General features: G+C 38.7%; 1 protein-coding gene across 4 annotated transcripts in view; it reads left to right on the top strand.

Moving 5' to 3' along the window:
* zc3h7a (zinc finger CCCH-type containing 7A) overlaps positions 1 to 24,789 on the top strand; it is a 66,712-nt gene that overhangs the window by 17,360 nt on the left and 24,563 nt on the right. For all 4 annotated transcript variants that reach the window (XM_068003365.1, XM_068003368.1, XM_068003366.1 and 1 more), the window contains exons 2-10: positions 90 to 195; positions 13,506 to 13,545; positions 14,472 to 14,666; positions 15,108 to 15,266; positions 16,516 to 16,596; positions 16,704 to 16,763; positions 18,481 to 18,520; positions 19,696 to 19,982; positions 22,851 to 23,085. In XM_068003365.1, the coding sequence (XP_067859466.1) occupies positions 90 to 195; positions 13,506 to 13,545; positions 14,472 to 14,666; positions 15,108 to 15,266; positions 16,516 to 16,596; positions 16,704 to 16,763; positions 18,481 to 18,520; positions 19,696 to 19,982; positions 22,851 to 23,085 (1,203 nt within the window). The remainder of the gene's footprint in view (positions 1 to 89; positions 196 to 13,505; positions 13,546 to 14,471; positions 14,667 to 15,107; positions 15,267 to 16,515; positions 16,597 to 16,703; positions 16,764 to 18,480; positions 18,521 to 19,695; positions 19,983 to 22,850; positions 23,086 to 24,789) is intronic.

Here is a 24,789-nt window from a genome sequence, read left to right as displayed (position 1 = left end):
GACTTTTTATAGTGCCAGGGAATAAGGAGATTACGAAAAGTCTTTTGTGTGGCTTTTTGTGGTTTACCATTTCTCTTTTTTTGTCTCAGAATCTGTATCATTAGAGGAATTGGACGTGAAGGATAACATGTCCAATGTATCCAAGGACAGAAGTAACAGGTGGCAGGAAATTCAGAAAGGACTACAATTTATCCAGTAAGTATCTTCTTAAGCATAACACTTAATGGTACTGTTCATTGAGGTAATAGATTAAACTGTTTATCACTGAAGCAACATCTAATGACTTGACATCTAGTTGACAACATCCAGTTTCTCATTTATTCTGTCAAAACCATTCATGATTTTGAACACCTCTCTCAAATCTCCCCTTAACCTTCTCTTTAAGGAGAACAACCCTGGGGCTGCTCTTTCAAAACTGAGATGAGGAGAAACTTCTTCACTCAGAGGGTAGTAGGTCTGTGGAATTTGCTGCCCCAGGAAGCTGTGGAAGCTACATCATTAAATAAATTTAAAACAGAAATAGACAGTTTCCTAGCAGTAAAGGGAATTAGGGGTTATGGGGAGCGGGCAGGAAATTGGACATGAATTTAGATTTGAGGTTAGGATCAGATCAGCCATGATCTTATTGAATGGCGGAGCAGGCTCGAGGGGCCAATTGGCCTATTCCTGCTCCTATTTCTTATGTTCTTATGTAACCCCAGTTTCTCAAGTCTCCAAATAACTGAAGGCACCATTCTAGTAAATCTCTTCTGCACCCTCTCTAAGGCCTTGACATGCTTCCTAAAGTGTGGTGCCCAGAATTGAACACAATACTCCAGTTGAGGCCTAACCAGTTTAATAGTTTAGCATAACTTCCTTGCTTTTGTACTCTATGCCTCTGTTAATAAAGCCCAGGATCCCATATGCTATTTTAACAGCCTTCTCAACTTGTCCTGCCACCTTCAAAGATTTGTGTGTGGGGCAGATGTTTTTATTGGTTGAAGTGTTTTTTATATCTTGATATGGTGACTAAAATAGTGGACTGGGGAATGTCAATGGATGTTATTTATATGGACTTCCAGAAGGCATTTGATAAGGTCCCACGTAAGAGACTGTTAGCTAAGATAGAAGTCCATGGAATCGAGGGAAAAGTACGGACTTGGTTAGGAAGTTGGCTGAGCGAAAGGCGACAGAGAGTAGGGATAATGGGAAGGTACTCACATTGGCAGGGTGTGACTAGTGGAGTCCCGCAGGGATCTGTCTTGAGGCCTCAATTATTCACAATATTTATTAACTACTTAGATGAAGGCATAGAAAGACTCATATCTAAGTTTGCCGATGACACAAAGATTGGTGACATTGTAAGCAGTGTAGATGAAAGCATAAAATTACAAAGTGATAGTGATAGATTAGGTGAATGGGCAAAACTGTGGCAAATGGAATTCAGTGTAGACAAATGTGAGGTCATCCACTTTGGATCAAAAAAGGACAGAACAGGGTACTTTCTAAATGGTAAAAAGTTAAAAACGGTGGATGTCCAAAGGGACTTAGGGGTTCAGATCATTGAAGTGTCATGAACAGGTACAGAAAATAATCAGTAAGGCTAATGGAATGCTGGCCTTTATATCTGGAGGACTAGAGTACAAGGGGGCAGAAGTTATGATGCAGCTATACAAAACCCTGGTTAGACCACACCTGGAGTACTGTGAGCAGTTCTGGGCACTGCACCTTCGGAAGGACATATTGGCCTTGGAGGGAGTGCAGCGTAGGTTTACTAGAATGATACCCGGACTTCAAGGGTTAAGTTACGAGGAGAGATTACACAAATTGGGGTTATATTCTCTGGAGTTTCGAAGGTTAAGGGGTGATCTGATCGAAGTTTATAAGATATTAAGGGGAACAGATAGGGTGGAAAGAGAGAAACTATTTCCTCTGGTTGGGGATTTTAGGAGTAGGGGGACACAGTCTAAAAAATTAGAGCCAGACCTTTCAGGAGCGAGATTAGAAAACATTTCTACACACAAAGGGTTGTAGAAGTTTGGAACTCTCTTCCACAAACGGCAATTGATACTAACTTAATTGCTAAATTTAAATCTGAGATAGATAGCTTTTTGGCAACCAAAGGTATTAAGGGATATGGGCCAAAGGCAGGTATATGGAGTTAGATCACAGATCAGCCATGATCTTATCAAATGGCAGAGCAGGCACGAGGGGCCGAATGGCCTCCTCCTGTTCCTATGTGTCCTATTGTGCGTGCTGTTATCTGACTTCATTCCTTTGTCATTATTATTTCTGTTGTGGTGCAAGTAGTGTTGCTAAATGGTGGTTGTGCTAGAAGTAAAGTGATTTTACCATGGATGGAATTTCATTAAGGTAAATTGAAGAGTGCTTCATCACAATAATGAAAACCACGTCTGAGGGTAAAAATTACTTATATAATTTTCCTTCTGAGAACTGTTGTCTTTTTTGATCAGCTTGCCAATTCTGTAATATAAAGATACTTAAGTACAATTGTGTCAACATCATAAATCTATAGCTTGGAAACTAGCATTAGTAAGTCAGATCATTAGATTGCTGGCAGGTCCTAGAAAATTCCTGTCTCCCTGGGCTGGCTAAAGCATACACTAATATTACTGTAATAACCTTACTTAAATGTTAGCAGTAGCATTATCACTGCAATAGTTTTTTCTTTTTCACTGGCAAATCTCTCCCCTCTTCTTAGAATCATAGAAAGGTTACAGCACGGAAGGAGGCCACTTGGCCGGAATTATTCCACGCCGGCTCAATGCAAGAGCAATCCAGTTAGTCCCACTCCCCCACTCTATCCCCGTAGCCCTGTAATTTTTTTCCTTTCAAGTACTTATCCAGTTCCCCCTTGAAGGCCATGATTGAATCTGCCTCCACCACCTGCCCACCCCCCACCCGGGCAGCTTCTGAAGACGCTGCTGGGATGCATTGCCACAGGCACTTGCCTAAGTGCCTATTATTCATGCATGAGACTTGACAGTGAATGCCAGCAAACTACTTTGACCATGGGGATTGGCACAGCTGAACCCAATTTTATCCTCGCCTGATGTCAATATGTACATAGTTCTCGGTAGGAATTACTGGATTATAGTCACGCAGGAACCCTGATTTTTTTTTTTTCCCCCCTCCTCGGGCCAGGGGATCGGAGGTTAGTTGTAGAAATCTACCACTGTCCTAGCTGAGATCAGTTAACTTAGAAAAGCCTGAGGATTGAATTTGGGATTTTCCTGGTCTCTCTAGTTTAGCTAATTATTGAGCCACTGGGTATGTTACTGTAAATTTTCTCTTCAGGCCTGATCTGGCAGCCTTAGTGATGAACTTCTCCGGATCCTGAACCTGCTGTACAATTTGGTGGACCGTCTTTACTTGATATTATTGAGCGACGTGTGTCTATTTTCTTCTTAGTCTTTTTCTTTCAGTTTTCCCATCAGCAATTCACGCAGTAGTTATTCCTGTGATGTTGAAAGACATGTAACGTCTGGTCTTTTTAGGCTACTTTGAGCACCTGGCCTTCTGTTATGTGCTTAGTCAGCTTATATCATGCATCTTGTCAAAAACTTTGTCTTCTATGTGCAGCACTATGCATGGATGGGTTTCACACTTGTCAGTCAAATGACGCATTTGATGCATGTTGTCAGGAGAAGCTGTTGGCTTGTTAAGCAGTTGGCATGTTGTTGAACCCTATTTTGCTGTTGCTGCTCATCTTTTGAGGTCTTGATTGCAGATAATGTCCTGATTGATTTTTGCTGCAGAGATATGTGAATTGGGTCAATATTTTCAGTTGGAGTACGATAAGTTGTTATGATTTCAGCCTTTGGTCTTCCCTTTGGTTTAGTTTGCTGTTTTTTGTTTTCTCGTTGTTGATTTTTAGGCCATATTACATGTACTTATTGTATATAAGCTTTCAGCTGACTCTACAATCATCACTCTAATATAAGCATATCACATGTTCACCAGCAAGCTGTTCATCTTAATCCCATCATGATGGCGATCAGCATCTCAGGTAGTGATTTCTGAATTGACGTAGAGGGAAGACCCATGTCTTGCCCTGCATTTGACCCATATCCATTCCTTGTTTGAATTACCGATATGTATGCCTGTTTCTTCCTCATAAAGATTGTGGATGATTCGGATAATTTTTTTTGATGAGACCAATAGATACCAGGACGTTGGTCAATAATGCTGCACTTTTTATCAACTGCTTTTTTGTAGTTAATGAAACATTAATGGCTGTCATTGCTGAACTTCTCCTGTTTGCTTGCTTAAAAGAAGATACCTTCTCTGGTTCACATTCTTTTGCAGATAGATTTGCTCTTCACTGATTTTTCACTATCTTTTACTGCACAAATTCCAGAATCAAGAAATCTTTACATCGCATTACTCATGAGACTTCTTGTTCAAGGTTCTGATTACTTCTGCAGTATAAGTTTCTTGGTTATGTTGTGCCATTACAGTTTACTAGAGGGAAAAATATGGTGGGTTCCCAAAGTCCTTCGTGATGGATGTCACTGACCCTTCTGGAAGTTGGAGTCCCATTGCCCATTGTTATTCCCCATTCTATGGGTATGAAATTTTCCTTTTCTTAAGGGTACTGTCAACCAAGATTTAAAGCACGCATTATCTGCACATAACGACTTAATGGAGATCCATACTCGTTGCACTATGGGGAGGTAGTAGGAAGATAGGTTTTGAGGCATTTTATTGAATTTCAATGACTCATCTCTAATCCCACCTCTGCCATGTTCAGTATCTTAGTAGCTATTATTGTAATATTGATTATAAACTACAAACGTAGGGCACACCACTCACTGAATAAACTTGCTGATTCTTTTAAAGACAGTTTTTGAGCCAATCAAAAGCCCAGGATTTAAAGATTGACTTTCTTGCATTATTGATGTGATCAATGTTAAGAGCTGTTCTTAAGAATGAGCTCCTCTGTGGCACAGGAAAGGTTAAGACACTAACATTTATGGATTACCATAACACATCTTTTATTTCTATCTTAGTTGCTAGTGCTATTACAATTGGAGCCCTGTGTACTTTGTCCTCTTAGTTTCCTTTTTGAATCATTTCCAAAACCGCCCTTGCTTGCAACATCTATGTCACAGGAGCCTGCTTATCAGGTTTAGTACATGTATTAGACAACCTGCTGCTAGAACTGCAGTGAAAGGTAATAGTGGATGAGTGAAACCTTTGTGCTGTTTCTACTCAAACTGTATTTTTTTAAAGAAAAGCCCTAAATACTATTAGATTTTGTCTTTCCAAACTTGAAGAATTTTGAGCTTTAACATCAGGATGAAGTGTCTCATTGGTGTGATGGTAGTGGCTGGATAAATTTTGAAGTAATGAATTTCATCACACTGGAAGCGTACCTTCTCAATGCTAAAACGTCCATCTTAAATGCAATTTTTCTATAGTGTTTTGGTATGAGCATTACTAATAGTGACAACATTGAATAATGCACAAGTAAAAGTTGGATTACATTAGTCTATACTGTTACTACAATGATATGTTTAAAAATAACACTAATTAGCCAGTGTTTTTGGAAAATAAGTATCAAACCATCAATACATCTTTCTACAAATGCTGGTTTAATTCAGGAGAACCTTAAATAATGCATTGTTCTCTTGGGGATTAGAGAATTCTAAAATTAGGAACCAGATCTGTACTACATGAGGCTTTTAAAAGGAACTTAGTTCAGAATTATATTAACTGCAGCTTTAGCGCTTACAGCAGTTTGATTACTCTGCTCGGCTGATAACACAAGCCTATGGTGTTGGATTTTACAGCATTCTGTCGTGTTTAAATAACTGTATTACAATTACTTTGTCATATGGCACAACTAAAATCAGGTGTAAGTAATAACTAGGACTTCCTGAATTTTGCATCCCTTCCACTATTTTTAAAACATTCTAATCAAATATTACAGCTGAAATGAATATAGCAACCAAATCGGTACAATTGAAAGTATTGCATGCAACATCAGAATAAAAATAACAAATTAGGAACCTAAGCACTTTACATGAGAACAAATTAACAAAGAATAGCTGGCAAAATCTGTCAGTAAAAGAGCCAGTTTTCTCACTCAACTTCCTGACTACATTCTTAAAATAAGATTTTTAACATTAAAAACATTACAAAAATTACATATTTCATAATGCCTTTATTAAACATAACTACAAAGTTGTCGTCAAGTACCTTCATTAAACTTTTTACTTGAAGGCCTCAGCCTGGGTTTGCAGTTGAAGTTTTTCCCTCAGCTATCACTTTGTCTGAATATTCTGGTTGGGTGCAGTCTGAATATGTGCAGAGTACAGAATTTCTCATCATTCATCCTGGTAATTCTCTCAATATGTAACTTGAAGACTCTTTTTCTCAAGGTGTAACAAGTTTTCTAAGTTCCTTTGTTTATCTAAATTATTTGAAAACCAGCTGGAGAATTAATTTTTAACAGTTTTATTCAGGTATTTCACATTCAAGCTCTTATCAAGTCATTAGTTTTTACTTCAGAGAATGCTAGCATCTGCTGTTTGTAAAAGCCTTGCTGCCTTGCAGTATAGTGGAGGTAATTGAATTTGTTTCCTCTAAAAACCTGATGATGTAAACCATTAAGTTGAGGAGTTTTATCTAAGGTAAACTATATGTTTGTTGGAGGAAAATTCTAGAAATGTTCTTGATTGGCAGTAAAACTGGCCATTCAGAGCATCCCAGAAACAACCTGCAAAATGCATTTTACAGGATTTTAGGTAAAATTTCAGGTTCAATTTTATCAAATGCTTAATTTTACTTCAGAGATTAAGCTGAATTCAGAGAGTGTAAGGGAGTGATTGCACCACCTGTGCTTTCTGTTTATGCTTAGAAATCATAAATGGTTGTTATTTACAGAAAATGCATTTATATTTCTCAGTTAAAAATATTGAGTTGTGCCTTCGTTGAGTGTGCAACTATTTCAGTTTGCTTTTCTAAATTATAAAGAAAGAACTTGCATTTAAATGATGCCTTTCGTGACCTCAGGACGTCCCAAAGCACTTTACAGCTAATGAAGTACTTTTGAAGTATAGTCACTGTTGTAATGTAGGAATGTGAAAACGAGATGAATTTAAGAAGCTTTTTTGAATTTAGGTTTCACATGAAAACTATTGTCATTTTTTCTTCAGAAAGAGATCCTAGCTGAGAGAGATGGTCTATTTTTCTCTTTTTGTCTGATCAGAGCACCCATTCTCTTTGTTCATATTTGATAATTCTAAAATAGTTGTTTACATATTGATTGCTTATACAGCTGCAATGGGTAATGAAAGCCTAACAAATTTACTCACTCTTGAAGGAAAGGACAGACCTTGTTGACATATAAATATATCAAATCCACAGAATTTTGTGTTTTCAGCAAAATACTTGTCATACAAGTGATTAGTTCATAAGATAAGAATGCATGGAATAGGAGGCAAGCTTCAGAAGTAGATTCAAAATTGGTTAAACCAAAGAATGGCTGTGAATGGAGCTGCATTAACATGGCAAAGGCTCACTAATGGGTGCCACATAGATCAGTGCTGGGATCATTGCTGTTTACAGATTATATAAGTTTTGGCTTGGGGACAGAAACAAAAGTCTTAAATTTGCAGATGATACTAAATTGGGAAAGGCTTCAAACAGTAGGGAAGAGGCAAACCAAATACAAAGGGAGTTGGAAAGGAGGACTAATGAGTAGCAAATAGCATTCAGACAAATGTAGGGTAATGAGACTAGGGAAGGGAAATAAATAGTGGGAATATAAACTAAACGGTTGTAGGCTATAGGACACAACATGAGAAGAATGCGGGGGTACTGGTGCATAGCTCATTGAAATCAACAGTGCAGTTTGCAACAGCAGTAACTAAAGCTAATCGGATCTTGGGATGCATAACTAGAGGAATAAACATCAGGAGGTGAAGATGAGTCTGTACAAAGCCCTGGTACAGCCACACCTACCAAACTGATACCTAGATTAAGGCCTCTGAGCTATGAGGAGATGTTGAAGATCTTGAATATTTGAATAATATCCCCCAATCCTTCTCTTCAGAGTAAATCTCAAGAGCCTTGAGCAAATAGATAAATAAAAGCCTGATACATTTAAGATTGCTATAGACTCTAGAATGAAGGAGAATGGGACAAATTTACAGGAGGAAAGATGCATAGACAGTTCAGATCAACGACTTTATGGAGAAGGTTACAAGCACGTAGAATGGACAGCCCAGGAAGGCTGTGGATGCAGATAGTGTAGAAAAATTTAAAGGAGAATCGGATAGATATTAGATAGAGTGGGTGATTGAAAGGTATTAATTTTTGGACTGCAGTGCCTTTTCTCATCCTGTACTTTCCTATGAGAGGTCTCTTTTAAATCGGTGTTGCATTTTAGATGGCCATGGTTAATTTGGGACAGTTGTTGATTCTTAGAGGCACAAATCTACAGCTGTCAAGGGAAAGGGGTAAGAATAGAAAAGGCTAAATTTGAACTCTCTGTTCAGGACTATAATTTTATGTTTTTTTGCATTAAACATTTGTGTGCAAGAATTATGGATTCAAAGAGCAACATCTCATTATCTTTGAAATCAGCCAAGTAATGGGAAATGTGAGAAATGGTTGTATGGTAATATTGCCTGAGTGAAGATTGATTTCAGCTGTGTGTGCGTGTGTGCATGCGCATTGTAGTTGTCAGGAATTGTACCTTTCAGTCAGATTTCAAACATCATGTTGGACATGCTGGTACGGAGGTCACACATCACTGGCCAGGTCTTGCACACAGAGGGTAGGTAGCTTATTGGAAAATGTTGCTCCTGTTGTCTGTGATTTTCTGTCCAATTAATGTCATTGGACAGAAAATCGTTGACAAAGCACCTGCAATTTTCTGGTTAATCACTCCCCGTATGCAAGGCTGTACAATATAAAGTCCACCAAATTTGTTTTCAAAGATACTTCTAGCTTCATCCAGCGCTCTTATTTAGTTAGCAGTTTGTGGGAAAAATCTTTGATCCGTTGTCAGTAACAACTATGTTGTATTTCCTCAGGAGCAGCTTTGTAGTTTGAGATATCAGTTTCCACTTTTTTTCCCCTCAGTAATTGAATGGCATTGATAAAGGTCATGGTGACCGCCCATTTCCCCTTTGAATGTAAAATGTTTACAGCATTCATGCAGCTTGAATAGTGCACTTTAATCAATATCTTGAATACATTTAGATTTAAGATAATTGGAACATTTGTGTGTGTGTACAAGTTAATGTGTTTATATACTACTTTGAGTAGGTATATTTATATAATAGTCTACTGCAGGTCTGTAGTCTCGTGCTTCTCAAAGTCTCACAGCTCAGTGGTATCACACCTGTGCCCCATCCATCCTACTCCTTCACCACCTCTCCTCCTCAGTGGTTCATCTCTGTTGAACTGTCCTCGCTTTATTCCATTCCTCCCTGTCCCAACGTAGCCCGCACGTCTCCATCGACAGCTTTTCCTACTAGCCTTGCACGGTCACCTCCAGAGTACCCCAAGTTTCCATCATTGACCACCTCACTTTCCTCATGTATATTAACACATTAACTTACATGTGCATAGATAGCCAACTATCTCTGCCTCTCTACCACCTCTCCTGACTCTTTGATTGCCTCTGTGCTGTCAGACATTCAGTGGTGGATGAGCTCAACATTGAGAGGACTGAAGCCATTGCCTTTGGCCCCTGCTACAAATCTTTCTGCCTGATCATTGATGCCGTTCCCCTTCCTTAGTTACTGTCTCAGGCACCACAAGACTGTTCAGAGCCTTAGCATCCTGTTCGACCCTTAGTTTCTTTCAGATGCTAGATTGCCTGCCTCCATTCCTATCTCTCCCCCTTTGCTGCTGAAACCCATACATGCCTTTGTCACCTCCAGATCTGACTACTCTAATATTGTTCTTGCTCTCCTCCCTTCCTGTACACTGCATAGGCTCTGACTTGTGGTAGAAAACCCGACCTTGCAAATCTTGTTCTGACTAAGTTATCCTTTCCCATTACCCCTATCCTCATTGACCTACATTTGGCTCTATGCCCTCCAACGTATTAAATTTAACATCCTTATCTTTCAATTAATCCGTGACCTCGCCCCCACCTTATCTCCACATCTGCTTCAATGCTACATGTCCTCTGAATACTTTGTTCCTTTGCCTCTTGCTTTCACCACCTCTTTTTGCCTCACCATTTCCTTCAAACTTCAGCTGTTTGGGTCCTCCCTTAATGCCTCTACCTTCTTCTCCTCCTTTAAAAATATTATTTTAGACCAAGCCTTTGGTCACCCTTCTTAACCCCTCCCTACCTGGATCAGCATCAGTTTTCCTTAAGCCTATCTTTAAAATGCCTTGAAAACCTTCTTTACATTAAAGGCACTGTATAATTGCAGTTTTTTTTGTTTATATGTTGTCCCTCAGTGACATTATCATAAGCATGGGGTCAGTTTTCATCTTCCCACCACCATGCTTGTTTCCACACCCACCTCCTTGTTGTTGAACTGCTTATCTGCCATTGTCATGAATAAGTCAGAACAACTAAACATTGGGAAAACCAAAGCTACTTTAATTGGCTTCCAACAAAACTGTGGACCCATCTCCCCTCCCTAGCTGCTCTCAAAGACTGAAACAGATAGTGTGCCACCTGAGTGTGCTCAAGACTCCACTTTAATGCCTCCTTGCTAGCTTCCGGAGCTCCATCTTACACCCCCAACTCAATCAAAACTGCACTGTCTGCACTAAGTCATGCTAACTTATCACTCTGTCCTCACCGGCCGCCACTGGCTCCCTGTCCCCAATTCAGAATCCTCATCCTTGTTTAAAAATACCTCCATAACCTCACCCTAACCTACCTTTTGTAACCTCCCCCAGCGTTAATCCTAGCCCAGGCTCTTTGATCCTTTGACTCTGGCCTCCTGTCCTCCATCAGTGACAGCCACCTCAACCCTCCCCTCCTCCCAAAGTTCTTCCCTAAACCTCTTTTGTACTTTGCTTCTCTCACCACTTATAAAGCCTCTTCGAAATCTCTCTTCAACTGTGCTTTCTGTCATCTCTCAACTCTACTACTACCCCATGGCTTCTTCAAGTGACTTGAAATGTTTATTGCATTAAAGACACCTTGTAGTTTTTAGGTTAAAATCTTAATTAGCGTAAATATTCACTATCTGTTAATGTAATCATGCTGATTTATAATCAAAAACATTTCTATTTACTAGAGAAGTAACAAAACTACCAATCCATAACCATCACAAAATCAAAGAATCGAACATTTTGTTTTTTCAAAGCTACTATTCACAAACTAGCAAGTGTCACAAGAACAAACAACAAAATTGTATTTATATAGTGCCTTTAATATAGGAAAATGTCCCTAGGCGCTTCACAGCAGCATAATCAGACAAAAATTGACTGAGCCAAGGAAGGAAATATTAGGAGAGGTGGCTAAAAGCTTGGTTAAAGGCATAAGTTTTAAGAAGGGTCTTAAAGGAGGAGAGAGAGGTGGAAAGGGGGAAAAGTTTAGGTAGGGAATTCCAGAGCTTAGGGCCTAGACAGCTGAAGGCAAGGGCGCCAGTGGTGGGCGAAAGGAGTGAGGGATTGCTTCAACTTCTTTTGGAAGCCATTTTGCTTTTTGAGACACTTTTACGTGTCTTAAAAATTGCATGTAAAACAAAAAAAATACCCCAATCACACATACTAGACATAATTCTACCTATTTTATCTTAGAAATGAGATTGTTTTCCTTTGTGCATTATTTTAGTGTGGCATATGTGTGTATATTAGAGAAATTATTGTTGAGATGTGAGGGTCTTTACCCCAAAGTTTAAACAAGTGAATGAACTCTTACAGTGCGCCATCTTCAGGGAATGCGGTACAACCTTGATACTGTAGTGCCACCTAATATACGCAGCATACAAAAATGACACAGGAAAAGACCTACTGATCCATACAGCCGGTCCCAAGCAGTTGTGATGCACATCACAATGCATAAACTCCCCACCCACCTGGAATCATGTAATCTCCTGGGAGAGGTGAAAAAATAGATTAAAAACCCAGGCCAATTAGGAAAACAAAACTGGAAAATTCTTCTCTGACTCCTTTAGACATCCTAAACTAGTCCAGAAGATCACATTGACCCTGATTTAGACTACAGGATACCTACCTCTTGCTTGAAGGAATATAGTAAAAATGCTATTGACTTTAAAAGTATATGTAAAGTCCCACATATGTTATTTAAAAAAAAAAGTACATCTGCCATTATTTTCCTATTCTACAATTTAGCTGTTGTTTAGTTTTCAAACTATAAGCTTATTTTTCTGTGTCTCTACCAACTCATTTTCCATGGTGTATCAGGGACCCATGTCACTCAAAAAACTGTCTGTTTGGTTGAAAATCATTTCCAAAGGCTGTTTGGCAGCACAAAACAAAGTTTTGACATGGTCGCTTCATTAGGCAGCTAAGTCAAAGTTCTGTTATTTTTTCTTGGGCAGACATCAAAATGCTTAATGAGGTAAGTTGTCAGTGGCCCAAGCACACCAAACCAAGTTACTGCAGCGGCCCAAATGTTCATTAATAATCTTTTATACCATACCAATTAGTGTGATTGTGCTGTAGGCTTGAAACTGTACTACAGTTGTTTCTAGCCTGTCAAAGCTCAAGCGGTAGAAAGTGTTGTAACATTTTCCAAAGAGTCACAGTTTTAAATGCAGCACATAATAGCACACTTGGCAATATTCTTCTTGTATCTAGTAGAAATATAGCATGCAAGAAATGTTGAAACCAAGCACAGAAGTATGACTTTTGATGTGCTTTGTTTGCAGTTTTTTCTTGGAAAATCTCTCCCTCTCCCATTCCCTCCTTGTCTCCCATTCCCTCCTTGTCTCCCATTCCCTCCTTGTCTCCCATTCCCTCCTTGTCTCCCATTCCCTCCTTGTCTCCCATTCCCTCCTTGTCTCCCATTCCCTCCTTGTCTCCCATTCCCTCCTTGTCTCCCATTCCCTCCTTGTCTCCCATTCCCTCCTTGTCTCCCATTCCCTCCTCTTTCTTTTTTTCCTTTTATCTCTTCTCTTTCTCACATCCTGTCTTTTATTTGCTCTTCTCCCCTCTTTCCATCTTTCTTTCCCCTTGTCTCGCGTAGTTACCAGAGGTAAATCTATTCCAGGTAACACCATCTTCTTTTCCATTACAGAGGCTGACACTGCTGCACATTTATGCTTTAGGCAGTGACAATATTATTGCTACTGCATGTTTGTTCCACAGTGGCCTGCTAAAAAACTAAGTCATGCATTCTGGGTAAAGCTAGTTGATAACTGTGATTAATTCAAAATATAATTTAGCTGGGTCAGAATGAAAGGAAGGCTACTTGTTTTATTATAGTTAATCTGCATCTCTCATATTCGGTTTTAAGGTGTTTCTGTAGTATAATCCTAATGGGAGAAAAGGGGCCAGAAAAATTAAGATGAGAGTCTAATTTTTTTTTAAACTATTTTCTTTTGCAGATCACCTTTGCCCTATCCTGGTACAGAGAGAGAGTATGAGGTAAAAGAAATGTCTTTAAATTTTTAATGTATACCAACACAAGTTAATATTGCTGTTTTAGTACTGTTTTTTTTGGAGGGTGGAGGTGAAAAGAAACTCCCTACAGGTTGATTAGAATTTAAACTAATGTAATTAAGAAAGTGTGGCCATGCTCCTGACTGGAGTTGTAATACAAAAATTAGAAGGGATGCAACGTGGAACAAGCCCATTGCAGTAGATGCAGTATTTTCATTGATGTACGGGCATATATTTTCCAATAAAATGCCTGATCCAAACAGTTGTGAAAATGCCAAATTAAGTTTCTGTAGCATAGAGTTGCAGAATAATGATAAAGGATATTAATAATGCAAAAGATTTCAATTAGTATTTTGGATTAATGCTTTGTCATACCAAGAGACATAACTATTTGGATGTTTTGAAATCCTAGTTGGTGAACAACGTGGGAATAGCAAGTTTACTAATTATGCAACCCCTGGAGTACATAGAGTATAACAACTCACTCCAAGATTTAGATCTCTTAGGAATAACGCATTTTAAACCTCTAGTGTTATGAAAGCATGTTTAAGCAAGATAGAAGGGGAAGAAAAATGCTTAGTACAGATAATAATGGAAGTAAAATAGTCTCTGGACTGGGACTTGAACCCACAACCTTCTGACTCAGAAATGAGTGTGCAACCACTGAGCCACGGCTGGCTCCTGAGAGGCCTGGCAGGGTGAGAAGCACTACTTCAGGTCCATGCTAGTAAAAACTTTGACGTTCTTTTTTAAAAAAAATGTGATATTATCATTTTTCTCCTAATTAAAAAGGGGGAAGCACTTGGAACAAAAGTGCTCCCCTTAGACTTTCTTTCCCCTTTAAGAAACGGTACAAGCTTCTTATTGCACAACATGACTATTGCATTTACATTCATTATTTTAATTTATAGGTGTTTCTACAAGACCTTGTGAGAAATTTGTATGATGAGGGAAATGATCAGTTCAGAGAACGCAATTGGACTGATGCATTGAATCAATATACTGAGGCCTTAAATGTGGCTGCTTATGCATCTGAAGAAATCAGTATTGTAGATGGAGTAATAGAGAAACTTTATGCAAATCGTGCAGCCTGCTACTTGAATATGGTAAGATTAAAAAAACATTGCAACATAGGTCAAATGCTTGCTGAGAAATTTGCTTTCTGATTGTTTCATACAAAGTCTAATGGCATGAATTAAGACTTATAATCCCTCTTTATGACAGTGGCAAACTGTCATATAATTTTGCTTCAAAAATCTGGTTTTAAAGGTGGATATCTTTTCTTGGCTACATATATCCCCTCTCCTCTCCTCCCCCCAACCCCCACCATTGTTTGTCTCTTGAAGGCAGAGTTTCTCACTGCACTGAGAGTCAATTCTATGGATGGCAGCACCCTCTGGTCTCTTGGCAGAGATCACTGGATAATGTTTTTTTTGCCCTGCTTTCTTTTCCCCCATTTCTCCCATAAGGTTCTTGAATGATAAAGCTAATTGTATCAGTCAGCCTCTAATATAATGTTTCTATTCTGTGCTGCTCTCTTATTTCAGGGTCTCTATGATCAGGTATTAGACGATTGTGACAAAGCTTTGCAGTTGAATCATAATAACTACAGAGCACTCTATCGAAAAGGAAAATCGTTGAAAGAATTAGGAAGGCATAAAGAAGCCTATGATGTTGTTGCAAAGTGTTCACTAGCTGTACCACAAGTAAGAGAAATGGCAGTTTTATCTCTTCTATGCACCTTGTCTAATAACCATTTTTTGGAAAAGATTGTATTTTCAACATGCTAATACTGTACAGTGGTTACTTTTCTGAAATTTATTTTTGAATACAATTTTACACTTGATTGAGAGATTCCTGTATTTGGGGGCCTGCAGCTAGTAATCTTTGTAAAGGAAAGTGGCAACTACTGATACTCTTTAGAGTTTTACCAGAAAAGTGAGTGCTTCGTGTGTGAAAACTAAGCATTGATGATGATAAAATGATTTTGGTTGTAGTGCTGTATATTAGCAACATGAGCACAATGATATTATTTCAAAGTGATGTGGAAAATGTGCCCCAGTGCTCACTGTGTTGCTGTATTGCAGATGTTAGGACGTTGATTTGTGTCTGCCATTCAACCTGCAGTGAGTTTGTTTCCAGTCACGGCTGTTCCACCTTGGGGGGGATGTGCCATCTACAGTTGAGGGACTTTCTTGTAAGGAGGAAAAAGAAATAGGGTAATCAAAATTGAGTTTGGCGTTCCATCTGCTGCTAGATGCCAGTTACTAAGTGGCATTAGCAGAGGACTGGAATCACCATATCTCTCTACCATCTCACTCAGTGAGTGGTGCATGGAGTTGGGAACCTAAAAATGTAGGCTAAAACAATTATCTTAAAGCAGGTAGGGAAGGGAAGAGAGAAACAAAGTAACCATGATTAGTCTCTCACTCTATTGAAATCATTACTCAGTTTTTGCCCCTTCCCTTTGAAGTAATGTGGTTTCAGCATTCTCTGTTTCTAAATTATGATACCTGGGTTCCTATAAGCACTAACCTACAGATTAATAATTTTAAATGTAGGATTCAGAATGGATGAAAGATACAGCTCAGATCTTTTAATAGTGATTTGATTTGTGTTTTAAAATTCACAGTGTGCAACTTATTACCTCCATCTGCAAGTGGTAATAGGAAGTTTTCTGCTGCTGATTGAATCCAAGCAGTTTTTTTCCCCTTTCCCAAAACTGTAAAATATCAGAAAAACTAGTGGGCTAAAGAGTAACAGAAACCTTTTTTTAATATTAATAATGAACTTCATCTGTTGGCTGATTAAAGGTCATAACCTGCAGTCTTGCCTGTCAAAATTTATCTTATCTAATCTTTGTTGCCTAGTATAGTATTTATAGACATCTGTTAATTGTACAACATAATAGTTGCTTTTAAAGGCAAATCTAAAAATGTCAAAATTATCTTTCAGGATGATGTTGTTATAAAATTAACCCAGGAGCTAGCTCAGAAATTAGGATTAAAAATTCGGAAAGCTTATGTTAGAGCTCAGGTGAGTACGTTCTATGGTATGAGCTAATATTTTTCTTAAATCAAATAATCATTAGAAACCTTTTGGACTCTTATATTGTTAATCGAATGTTTGTCATTCTCTTGCAGCCTCCCTTGAATCCAGTAGTTGCTCTCAGTTCTGTTAATTCTGCTGAATGTTCTAATCAAGTAAGGACATTGTTGTTAGCATGTTGAAATATTCGCCATTGTATTTTTTCAATATGCATGAGGTATTTTATCAAGTTTTAGCTGTTGCTACTTCATTAGAATTTAAAATTGACATACACTAGTGATTTTTTTTGATACGGTAGGTTATTTGAAGTAGCCATACAAGAATGTTGTGACAAGAATAGACTTTGGTGTCTCTTTATTTGTAACAACAAAAAAAATATTTTTGTTTTAGTAGGCAGTAAAAGACTATTTCTTCATAAATGGGCTGCAGGCAAATAAAACTTTTCCTTGGTGATTTGAAAGAAAATCACATAGTTTAGAAGTGTTAGCTTCTTACTGTGTCAACTGCTATATTGATAATGAATGTAAACACAAATTGCAGAACTTCTCATCTAACACCAATAGGTCTACCACTCTAAATCAGGACATTTTTACTGTCATAAATTTCACTATATTTGTGTACTAAAGTTTTTGTGCATTTAAATTCATGCATGTTCCTAAAAGCGCTCATCAGTAATGTGAATTTTGCACAAAAATGCTCATGGCCTCAGAGTTGCCCAAAATGTTCTTGTATTTCCTGATTTTGAAGAGTTGCGTAGCATCTTGCCTATAATGCCTGAAGCCACAGTTGCTGAAAATTGTGTTTTCCCTGGGTTTTGCACTAGAGATGAGAAAAGAATCACAAAAAATAATGGATTTAATGAGTGTCACCATACTTTGGAGATTCACGAAATAGTAGGATGCAGGTTCTTGCCCAGAGTCCCCCGCCAGGGTTTCGGATTTTATTCATGCCATTGTAAGTACCAAGCAAAAGCCAAGTGCTTTCTTGCGCGAGAGGGAAAATCAGATGGAAGTTAACAGCAGGTCCTAGCATCTGACATAGAGAAACATTGGTAGATGCCCGACACCAGGTTGCATCCTGGTCTTGCTGGTCAGGGAGAATGGAGAGATAATAAAACTAAGAGAAAATGAAATCTACCAAAATAAAGTAGATTCATCAATTGGGTATCTTGTTTAAACAATTTCCTCCATCATCCATCACTGATTCTGATTGAAGGGATTGAGGAAATTAATTGAAGTGTTCAATTATTGTGCAGTTTCAATGGATTTGGCAGCATTGTCCCTTTTTAAAAGATTGTAACGTCTTTCGTTGAAAGGAGAAGGGGAACTTGAAGAATGGGTCAACCTAGACTGCTCTGTCATGCCTCCTGCCAGCTGACTTGCGATCTGCAACCTTTCCCTGCTCTTTCCTCCTATTCAGAGGATAGTTTGTGACACAGCAAGATCCAAGAAAGGTAGAAAAATAAGACAAGCAACAAAATAGTAGATGCAAGAGTAAAATATTGTTTTTGACCATCATGCAGTCTGCTAAGAAGTGGGATATCATTCTCTTAAAAAGCTACAGAACTCAGTTTTCTGCTTGCAACAATCAGATTGTGTCCTGATAACCGTTCACAATATCTTCTCCTCCATACGCCCCCCACCCCCCAGCAATTAGTGCCTGCTTACCAGTTAAATGAAAAACATGCATTTTGAAACCTCTTGTCACATAAGAGAGGTGAAATAATAAAAACGAACTGATGCTAGGGACTTGATATTGAAGGAGTTATCTGAAAAATATGTAAGTTGTCAGAGCCCATAGGGCTCTTTTTAATATGGGTGAGTGAGTTTAGTAACCATTATTATAAAGCCATTTTTATCTCTTTTCCCATAGCACACTAATGGTTTGGATTCTGTTGAAGATATTGAAAGAGGTAAAGTGAATTTAATTTTATCTTCGTACTTTTCATTCTTGCAGCTAAATTTGTTGTAGAACTATCATGCATACATAGTGGAGTAGATTATAAGCTGTAACTGGAAATTATAGTCTAAAAAAGTTGACCTGAATGGCGGAGCAGGGTGTTACCCTGATGTCCTGGCCAACATTCATTCCTCAACCAACACTATCAGAACAGATTATTGGTCATTTATCTCATTTGCTGTTCTTGGGGCTTTGCTATACACAAACCAGCTGCTGTATTTGCTTACAAAACAATAGTGACGACATTTCAAAAGAGGTAAAGTGAATTTGTTGTGAAGCACTTTAGGATGTCTTGATGGTGTGAAACTCACTATATCAATGTAAGTCCATTCTTTCTAAGGTTTGTATTAAAACAGTAGGAAAACACTTTCTTTGTTTGCTTTTTTAAAAAAAAGTGCTTATCAATAAATTTGGTACTGATCCAAATACTCTAAACAAAATTCCCAATGCAAAGCTCATAAACCTATTGAAACTCATGTGGTCATCTTTTCCTGAACCTGGCAAATTTATCTGGGCTTTGAAGCAGATTTGGGTCAGTAATGTAAGTGGAGCATATGTGAATAAGCAACATTAAGAATATTTTGCACCAATGTAATTTTTATTAAAGGAAAAATCCAGTATTTTTTATCAGTGTGAATTTTTTGATTACCACACAATAACCTGCGTTACATCTCCCTGTATTGGAAAACAAAGACTAAAGATGTGTGACGTATTGTGTTTGAGTATCCATGTGTAGCATGTGAAATGGTATGTTGCATGTTTAATTATCCACATCTTGGCTACGTCACTACTGATGCCAAGCAGAGGCTAGATGGTTCACCATAGGACAGAATATTGCGTACCTCTGCTCCACAGGCCTAAAAGTGGCAGATGCAGAGGTCCAGGAACTGTTGTTTGACTGTTCTCCCAGTGATGAGAAGTACATGTCCCAAGAAGATCAGATAAAACTGTCCCCTGAAATTGCATTATGTGCATAAATTGGCAGAGAATGATGGCTAAAATTTAGTAATATGCTTTTTGAAATGTTTTCTGTTTGATATAACAAATATTTAGAGATCTTCCGTTAATAGCTTTTTCTCTGAGAGGGGGGAATTGTCAGTTTGACATTACCATCCTTTTTTGTTGTAGATTTCCCAGGATTAAGTCTTGAACCTTCTGTTTCTGCATCCGTCTCTTTGGATGAAATCCCTCAAGCAGCATGTGAATCAGCCCCAATTCCAGTTGTTTCTAACTCTACATCATCTACTGTACAACTGCCAGAGAAAACCAACGTTCCCATTGCTGCACTAGTGAATGGAGGAGGGGTACCTTATTCAGTGCCTGAGTCACGTTTAGACTTTACTGATGGAGACGAAATAGGAGAAGATCTGGATGAGCTGCTAGATTCTCTGTCTACAGTGGAAGAAACTCCAATGGTAAAACAGAACTCTGAAGTCCTCATATTATAGTGTGTCTCATTAAAGAATAGCACTTGAACACTCAATGTTTGGAAAACTGTCATTACTGTAAACGCCTGTTGGTCATAATTTGTAACTGCTGGAGATTTGCAGAACTGTTCAAGCATAATATGGTTGGTCCGATGTACAAGTAAATGGTTTTCTGATGCCTCCAACTTCTGTTTAGAACTGTAAAACACATTAGAACCAGAAATTATGTGGAAACCACCAAGCAGCATTTTGGTTAGAAGAGCATGCTGCTTTTTTTATTCGTTCATGTGATGTGGGCATCGCTGACAAGGCCAGCTTTTATTGCCCATCCCTAATTGCCCTTGAGAAGTTGGTGGTGAGACACCTTGAACTGCTGCAGTCCGTGTGGTGAAGGTTCTCCCAAAGGAGGGCTCCCAGGTTTTAATTTGTTGTTTGCACAGGATGCTACAATTGGCCTCAGCACTCCTGGGTTGTGGATAGCTAAATTGGCCAGGGTTCTTGCTCCTGGTTGCTATCCAATGACTGGAAATGTGCATGTGTGGTTGTTATGAGGACAGATTTGGTCTCAGTTGTGACGTGCCCGTGGTCAAAAAAGTCTGCTGACACTTGCTGTTTAGTCATGCACGTGAGGAAGGCTGTTTGGCTAGAGGCTCCCAAGGGCTGCCAAACACACAATTCATTATCATCTGGAGAGGAGGGGGAAGGAGAAAGTCTCCAAGTTTCCACAGCTTTCCAGGATCTGTAGTTGCTTCAGCTGTCAGTTTCTGGTATTTTTTTAAATTACTTTTCTGTTGGTCTAAACACTTCAGGCCTGGAGTTTCCTCTGTGGGCACAACCCGGAAGTTAGATCTGAAAATGCGCCCAATGTCATACTCATTTTGTCGATGCCAAGTTACGCCCAAGTACCCTCCCAATTTCATTAGAATATGCCCGAACTTAAAATGGGTATAAAGCAGCGTAAACAATCGGGGCCCAAGGAAAGCGCTAAACCCACACCATATATTTCTTTACGTTTGAAAATGAAAATGTAACTCATTTAACCATCAGTGCACATCAGGCACAGCATGTTTAAGAACCTGCAATCGGGGAACTATCTCAGTTTTTAATATAACTTCTACTTATGCCATAAAACTGCATTAAAAGAAATAAAATGTAGTGCAGGTCTCAGTGAGGATAAATTAACGCTCAAAAAATTGCAATAAAGCACCAGAAGACTTGCTCTCTTTCCTACTCCGCGTGAAAATCTGGACGCAATGCAGATTATACGTATCTGGGTGCAATGCAGAGGAAACTCCAGGCATCAATGTCCAAAACCAGATTAACATATAACCAAAGTTACTTAAATGGCATATTGAATTCTTATGAGGTTGTGAAATTATACTCTTGGTAAAAGATTAACTACCATTTTTGCAATTGAAGATGCAATTTTACAGTTGTCCTAATGGAGCCACTGTATTTGTTCTAGTGCTGCAGACCTGATGAGAGACTTGAATATCAGTGAAATCGAATTATGCTACATTACACTGGTACTCTGAATTGGAAAATTTTCATCTTGTCATTTACATTTTCCAGTCTCGCATGCTGTGTTCACACACTTATTTTATTGAATTAAAAAAAAATCATACCCAAGATGGTGAGAAATTATATTACTGGGTGCTTGCAAACACAACTTTGTCTTGGTACAAGATCTTCCCCACTTCCCCCTCCCCCAATGGTTGTAAATTGATGGGCGATTGAGATGACTGGCTATTTTCATGATTCTTTACAGTTCTTTGTAGCCATCTCTCTAAAGACAAGCTTACTAAAATACTCTTTCGCAGTACGCCACTGGATACAGGTGTCATTATTGTGAGAAAAACATGCCAGATATCATGATTTGGCATATTGATTTTCAAACTTCACTAATGTGGCTATACCAAGAGAATCTAGCATAATTGATTATTTTTAGTTATGTTGGTAAAATGAAGATTAAATGCCACGTGAAATTGTAGAGAATTCTATTTTAATTTGTGAAAATTAGTTTGTTTTTCACAATGAAGAAAATTGGGTCAATAATTTCTAATGGCAATATTTTAGGACCCTGGATATAGTTTGATTTAATCTACCTGTTTCCACTTTCTGTTCTGGGTTAGTTCCATTATAAGGAGTACATAGTCTAATATCACTGTAGGCTACAAACTGGTTGGTCCAGCTTGGTTTGGGTGGTAATTTTTTTAATTGGGGAGGGGGGGTGGAGTGGGGAATTTCCATTAACTTGAAATGGTTAAAATGTGTGGTGTACTCCGAAGAATACATTTAGTTGCCAGAACCTGATGAATTTGCAATACATTGTTTTAATTTGGCTCAGTTGACATTACATTTACCTCTGAGTCGAAATATTGTGGGTTCAAGTCGGGCGACTGACTTGAACATATAATCTAGGCTGACACTTCAGTGCAGTACTGAGGAAGTGCTGCATTAGTGGAGGCACAGTCTTTTGGATGAAATGTTGAACTAAGGCCTAGGCTGCCTGCTCAAATGGATATAAAAGATCCCATGACACTATTTGAAGATGAGCAGGAAGTTCTCCTGGTGTCCTGGCCAACATTCATCCCACAACCAACACCACCAAAAAAAACTGATTTTCTGGTCATTCATTTGTTGTTTATGGAATCTTGCTGTGTGTGAATTGGCTGTTATATTTGCATAAATAACAACAGTGACTATACTTCAAAAATAATCCATTGGTTGTGAAGTGCTTTGGGGTGTCCATGATAAAGCACTCTATAAATGCAAGTTCTTTCTTTTAACTACTTTGAGTTTTGTGAATTGTTTGTGCCACGACTAAACTAATTTGTTTTACTCCTTTTATTGCAGAAGCCCATGACTCTTAAAGGAAGCCTTTCTTCTAGCTTGCCAGTCAGTAGGCCTTCCAGTATTCCTTGCCCTAGTTCTGTGTTAGTGCCACCACTCCAAGTTATAAGTAATAGTGTTCCTTCGGTGACTCTACCATCAGTGTATTCATTACCTATGAATATGCTATCATCTTATGACACTTTTGGTTCCAGAATGGATTCTTTAGATTCTCTACCTATTATTGAATCTCAAAGAGGTAAGAACTGTTCATCAAGTACAGAGCCAAATTTGTCACATTAGTCTTAGGCTATGGACTTCCATGATCTTTGTTTCAATGTTTAATAAAAATTGTTGCCCTCATTCATTGACAACATTTTTCTGCTCTGTTGGGTTTCCTATAGACTTCAGATAGGTGACCTGCTGTTTGTACATTTCTGCTACTGCAGTTTTGCATGAGGAGGCTTAAGATGTATTCTTTGCTCCCTCACTGTTGGGAATCTCTCACCACCTGGGAGGACCCTCTCCAGACCATCCCATCAAGATCAAGAACATGCCAAGTGGTGACATTTTTACATAGTCTATTTTTGCCATGGGTCTCTTAAAAGTGATCCAGTTTGCTAGGACAGTAATAGAACAATCTTTTGGAACTGGGGGTGGGGGCAGACGTGTGGCAAAACAAGTAAGCAGCCCTCATATGATTACACAATAATGTGAAATTTTACACACACAAGTGCAAGACCCCCCCCCCCCCCGCCCCACATACAAAAAGCATGTCCCACAAAAGTGAAGGCCCCATTGCAGACAAAGCAAAGCCCTCCCCCCAACATACACAAAAAAGTTAACCTCTCCCTCCCTGCCCTCATCCTCATTCTCCCCTCCTCTGAAGCCTAAAACTTTGAAGATTCAGCTGTTAAGTTCGTGGGCCTGGAGTTCAGGAAAAGGTTGTTTCGTGATTGGTGGATTTTAACTAGTTGGGGAGTTACTTTTTCTAGTCCTCCAGCTTTTTAAAGTTCCAGGCCTGAAGTCCAGAGCTGCTCAAGTAGGGTTTGTGCGTAAGCTCAAAGGCGACCTGAGCCAGCAGGAACTTTGCAAGCCACACTTGGCCCATAGCCTTTCTCTTGGATGCTGCAGTAATAGAGGATATCTGGATTGCAGCTTAACTATACACTTACCGTAGACATTTATTATGTGTGTAAATTAATGTCATTTTTTTTAAAGAAACTCTAAGGATCTACTAAAAGTGTCACTTGGTGAAACAGAAGGAACTCTTGGAGACTACTTTTTGTTTGAAGTAACCCCCTTTTGTAGAAGAAAGGGTACAATCTTAGGAATTTCCTTGATATTTTCCCAATGGAGTGGCTCCATTGTAAAGAGCAGAAGGGGTAACTTCTGTCTGATTTGAGCATTGCTCTGGAATAAGCCAACCTTGGAGAAATCTACATTTTCAACATGATGTGTGGTTTCCTGGGTTTGGGTGGCTTCAGAGCAATCTTGCAGTTGGTTTGAAGTCACACTGCCTGTTATTTACAGTGGAGCTGCTTGGGGATGTTCCCTGTAATTGGCATCACCGCAGCAGCTTGGCAAAGAGGGATGCCCTACTTTAAGATCTCCATGTCTGTAAGAAAAATTAATTTATTAAAAATAATCAAGGAAATTCTTGGTAAGATTTCATTTTTTCCTTCATAAAAAGAGGGAATATTTGGAACAAAAAGTATCCCCATATGCTTTTCTTCCCCTTTTAAGGTTATACTATTACATTGTATTTGTTGAGATTAAGAATTAAAAGAATGTACAGTGCTGAAACAGGTCATTCGGCCCAAAAGGTCAATGCCGGTGTTTATGCTCTACTTGAGCCTCCTCCCACCCTTCTTCATCTAACCCTATCAACATATCCTTCTATTCACTACTCCCTCATGTGTTTATCTAGCTTCTCCTTAATTGCATCTGTTCTAGTCACCTC

This window comes from Heptranchias perlo, chromosome 22, assembly GCF_035084215.1.
Source record: "Heptranchias perlo isolate sHepPer1 chromosome 22, sHepPer1.hap1, whole genome shotgun sequence".
NCBI lineage: Eukaryota > Metazoa > Chordata > Chondrichthyes > Hexanchiformes > Hexanchidae > Heptranchias > Heptranchias perlo.
This window is presented reverse-complemented; position numbering and strand designations above follow the sequence as displayed.